Source organism: Elephantulus edwardii, unplaced genomic scaffold (assembly GCF_000299155.1).
Source record: "Elephantulus edwardii isolate Elephantulus edwardi_28Jun2011 unplaced genomic scaffold, EleEdw1.0 scaffold00508, whole genome shotgun sequence".
NCBI classification, from domain to species: Eukaryota; Metazoa; Chordata; class Mammalia; order Macroscelidea; family Macroscelididae; genus Elephantulus; species Elephantulus edwardii.
Window position 1 is genome coordinate 244569 of NW_006400258.1, and position 4666 is coordinate 249234.

Here is a 4666-nt window from a genome sequence, read left to right on the forward strand (position 1 = left end):
AAATTATGTATATGCTAATAAACATGAAAACAAGAGCAAGAATGTGTATCGTATTTTATAAATTTTTATTTATATATCACAGAAATCTTGCCACTTTAGCTATTAATCGTAAGTGTACGAATCAGTGACATCGGTTACGTTAACTGTGCAACTATCACCATTATACATTTCTGAAAGCTTTTTATCACATCATACACAAACTCATTATCTTTAAGCAGTAGTCCCTAACTCCCCATCCCCTCCTTTTTTCAGGCCCTAGTAACCCTGAATAAACTTTTGCTTTACACTTTCGCCTATTTTAACATTTTCTACAAGTGGGATCATACAATATCTGTCCTTTTAATTCACTATCTTTTTAAGCAATCTTTAAAAGGATCTCAGCTTTCTCTCTTCCGCCAACAATTCTTTTGAGGGGAAAAAAAAAAATCACAGGCATACAAAATAGATGACATGATTTGTCAGTAGAGATGTGAGGCATCTTGGGGCGGGGTCTGGGGCCTTGATATTATCCCACAGCTTCCTTACCGGCCCTCATTTCTCGCCTGAGCATTGGTAGTCAGAGCACTAGGTGAATCTGGAAATAATATGCAAACACAACCAAAATACAAGATGAGAGGCAGAGAGGCCTCTCTAAATGCCGGTACACTCACTAACTGATGGGAGAGAAATGCTCTTCTCTAAGGGCAGGAACCTTGGCAGCAGCACCAAAACCGCATGCGCAGTTCTTCATTTTGTGCAGGTTGGGAGGGGCATTGGGCGGCACGGTTGTAAAGTGCATTCTGCGCCTGCGCCTTGGCGCGAGGTGGGGTTACTGGCGCCGGTGCTCTGGGCTGTACCGAGTAAGGGGTAGGGGTTACAGTTCACCGTCATCCTGACAGCGCAGCGGCATGATGGCAACGGCCTTAGGATCTGCGGACTTGGCTACCCCTGGAGCACCTCCGCCTGGCGGAGGAACACAAGCCGCAGCGTCTGAGGAGGAGGAGCGGGAGGTGGTGCGGGTTCGAGTTAAGGTGAGGCCAATGGCCGTTTTTGCCTGCCAGCCCCGGTATCCCACAGAGGGGAAGGCTCAGGCTGTATTGGGTGGTGTTGTTTTTGTTGTTGTTGTTGGTTTTTTTTGGGGGGGGATGGGAGTATAGGGCTTAAAGTTTGAGACGTTATGGATGAAAGGCAAACTTTGAGAGCAGAGTAATAGTTATGGGGGTAGGCTTAGCCTCGGAATGCAGAGGCAAGGTCTGAGGGTGTGGGGCTTTAAGGAAGCTTTTGCATTGGAGGGGTAAACTTAATGGTTAAAAGGAAGGGGTTATAGAGTTACAGGAGCAGTCCTAGTAGTTGAAGGATGGGGTCCCCAAGAAGGTGAGAGGGCAATGAATTTGGTTAAAACGTGCTGAGTCTCCACCCCCAACCAACTGGTTGAGCCAGGATTTGAACAGACAACTAAATAAATGAGATAATACGGACACCAGTGACTGTCAGGATAAAATAATGATAAAAATTATCAACTAAGGAGTTAGTTACTTAGCCAAGATAGTACAGGGAAAACCCAAGAGGAAGTACTTAAGAATCAAGTACTTGAATTAAAAAAGTCATGCATGAGGGAAGGGAGAAGGCAGTGAGTGTTCCAGGCAGAGGAAATCGCAAGAGCAAAGACTGGCAGGTGAGGATGAGTTTGTTATGTTCCCTAGATTCACATATTGTTCGAGTAGAGAAAATGAGGCAGAGGCGGGGACAGGAGCAGATCATGAAGGGTCTTTGGTAAAGGGTATACCTTTACCATACAGCCAGTTTTGTCTTTTCGTCATCCTATAGGATTGAGTAGAACTGCTCCATAGGATTTCCAAAGCATCGCTGGTAGTGTAGTGTGATGTATTGGGCTGCTACTGGAAGGTCGCCAGTTGGAATTCACTAACAGCTCTTTGAGAGCAAGATGGGCTCTCCTTCTATGAAGATTTACAGTCTTGAAAATTAGATGGAGGGTCACCGCGAGTCAGAATCCACTGGATGGCAGTGGGTCTGGTTTTTGTTGGTTTGGGTTTACAGAAGCAGACTGCCATTACCTTTCTCCCATGATGATGTTGTTGAATTCCAACCTCTGACCTTTCAGTTAGCACCAACCCAAGACCAGTATTATCCATTATGCTCAAGGTTCCTTTTTGTTGTATAGTCAAAGTGGTATAGCTGAGTTAAAGGGCTGATGGAGTAGTCCCAATCAGCAGTAATGATGACTTGGAGCAGGGTGATGAGAAGAAAGTATATTCTAGAGAGAAGTTTAGATGATTTCAGTGTAATAAAGAAAGTGCTATGGTAGAGGTTTGGGAGAAGAAAAGAGTTGTGAGTAAGCTACGTGAAAAAAGTGGAAAGGACATCCCAGATGGGGAATTGCATACACACAAAAACATGGTATGTTCAACTTTACTTCTGTAAGTTTGGTAATTACCAGAGTGTAAAGTTTTTAAAAGCTGATGGAAGAGAGGAACTAGGAATCTGAAGGCATTTCCTGAATATTGTGGGTTGCTATTGAAGAAGTTTAAGTAGAGAAGTGTGGATAAATTGGTAATGTTAGTTGTAGCATGAAGGATGGGTTTAATAGGTCCAGAATGGACAGTGTAATAGTGGAGATTAAGGAAAAAAATTATTGTGTACCTGTACCTTTGCCATAGCCTCTTCCTTACCGGACTTCTGCTTCTCCCCCCCCCCCAGCTCTATTCTAACAGCCAGAAGGATCTTCTTAAATCATGTCAAGTCCTTCTTCCTATGAACCCTCGCTTAAAAAAAACCTTAGTCCCCACCTTGACCCAGAATGTGCTCACCTGTTGCTACCTGCTACCTCTCTGACCTTATCTTCTTCCACTCTGTATCTCACTCATTCCATTTCAACGTGCTGATGTGCCCCTGATGGACAATCTGCCCTATGTCTTCTCTCTCCAGAAGTGTGAGAGCATCTTGCCTCCTGAGTTCCGTTCTTTTGCTGTTGACCCCCAGATCACGTCTCTCGATGTGTTACAGCATATCCTCATCCGAGCTTTTGATTTGAATGGGTGAGTGAAGGGATGCTGGGGACTAACCATTGGGCTGCCTGTATAACTTCAACAGGGGTTATTTCAATATTTTGCTTGGTAGGATTCACCCCCCCCATTCAATTTATTAGATAAGAAAGAATTAATTTAAAAATTGTAAGACATATATAATAGTTCTGTTATTCCAACATTAAGTTGATACCCTCCCAGTAAAAAAGATAGTCAACATTTGAAAAATATCTTCTTTAGTACAAAAGCATGTTAACAGCAAAAAACTGAAATAACCATATAAAGACATAGTGCCATCCTCCAAAAAGTGCCTCCTTTAATAATTCAGGGTTATTTTTCATTTTATTGTGGTAAAATATTATAATAAAAATTTTCCATTTTAGTAATTTTAGATGTACACTTCAGTGACATAATTGCATTTACCATGTTGGGAAATCATTACCATTAAACTACTTAAAAAAATTTTTCATCATCCCAGAAACTTCATAAACCTTCTTATAACCCTTGGCATAACTCCTTGTTCTCATCCTCCCAGTCTCTGATAACTTCTGATGCTTTGATGTCTATATTTATTTACTTATTCTAGATATTTCACATAGTGAGACCATACGTTGTTTGCCCTTTTGTGCCTGATTTCTTTTATTCTGTGTTTTCAAGATTCATCCATGCCATAGCATTTATCAGGACTTTGTTTCTCATAGCCAAATAGTGTTTAGTTACATATATATATCAGAGATCTCTGGTGGCCTAGTAGTAAAGAGTTGTGCTGCCAACTCAAAGACATGTGGTTTGAAACCACCAGGTGCTCCACGGGAAAAAGATGGCCAGTCTCTTGTGCATTTTACAACCTTGGAAACTCAATGGAGGGTCAGCTATGAGTCGATTCTGAATAAACAGCAGTGAGTTTATCCATCTGTTGGTGACACTTGAGTTGTTTCCACCGTTTGTCTATTCTGAATAAAGCTGCAGTGAATGTTGGTATATGATTTGTATTTGTTTTACTGTTATAAATAATCCCATAATGAACAGCCACATCTACATATCTTAGAGTATTTAGAGGAAATCTAGTCATTGAATGAAAGAGCAATGTAACAGTTAAGCACTCAGCTGCTAATTGGAAGATTAATCATTTGAACCTAGCCAGCAGCTCCCTGGGAGAAAGACCTGGCAATCCACTTCTGTAAAGATTACAGCCAAGAAAACCCTATGGAGTCGTTCTATTTTGTCACATGGGGTTGTTGTGAGTTGAATTAACTTGATGGTACTCAAAAACAAAAACAGGATAAATTCTTACTGGTATTGCTATTTAAGGGTATGTTGTTGTTGTTATGTGCCGTCGAGTCACTGCTTGCAACTCATAGCGACCCTATGTACGACAGCCCTAAACTCTGCTCTGTCCTGTGCCAATCGCACTGTCTCTGACACTCCCATCTCGATCATCCCAGTCACTGAATCAATCCACCTCATAGAGGGCCTTCCCCTCCTGCGCTGTCTCTCCACCCTCCCAAGCATGATGTCCTCCAAGGACCGGTCTCTCCTCACAACATTTCCAAAGTATGTTAAACAGAGTCTCAGAATCCTTGCCTCCAAGGAGCCACCCGGTTTAACCCTTTCCAGGATGAATCTGTTTGTTTTCCTAGCAG

The 4666-nt window shown here is 42.2% G+C and overlaps 1 protein-coding gene across 1 annotated transcript in view; it reads left to right on the forward strand.

Moving 5' to 3' along the window:
• The first annotated feature begins 890 nt into the window (after nucleotides 1-890).
• Nucleotides 891-4666, forward strand: part of TBC1D25 (TBC1 domain family, member 25) — a 52544-nt gene continuing 48768 nt past the window's right edge. The window contains exons 1-2 of the mRNA XM_006903095.1: nucleotides 891-1010; nucleotides 2926-3035. Of these exons, the coding sequence (XP_006903157.1) occupies nucleotides 891-1010; nucleotides 2926-3035 (230 nt within the window). The remainder of the gene's footprint in view (nucleotides 1011-2925; nucleotides 3036-4666) is intronic.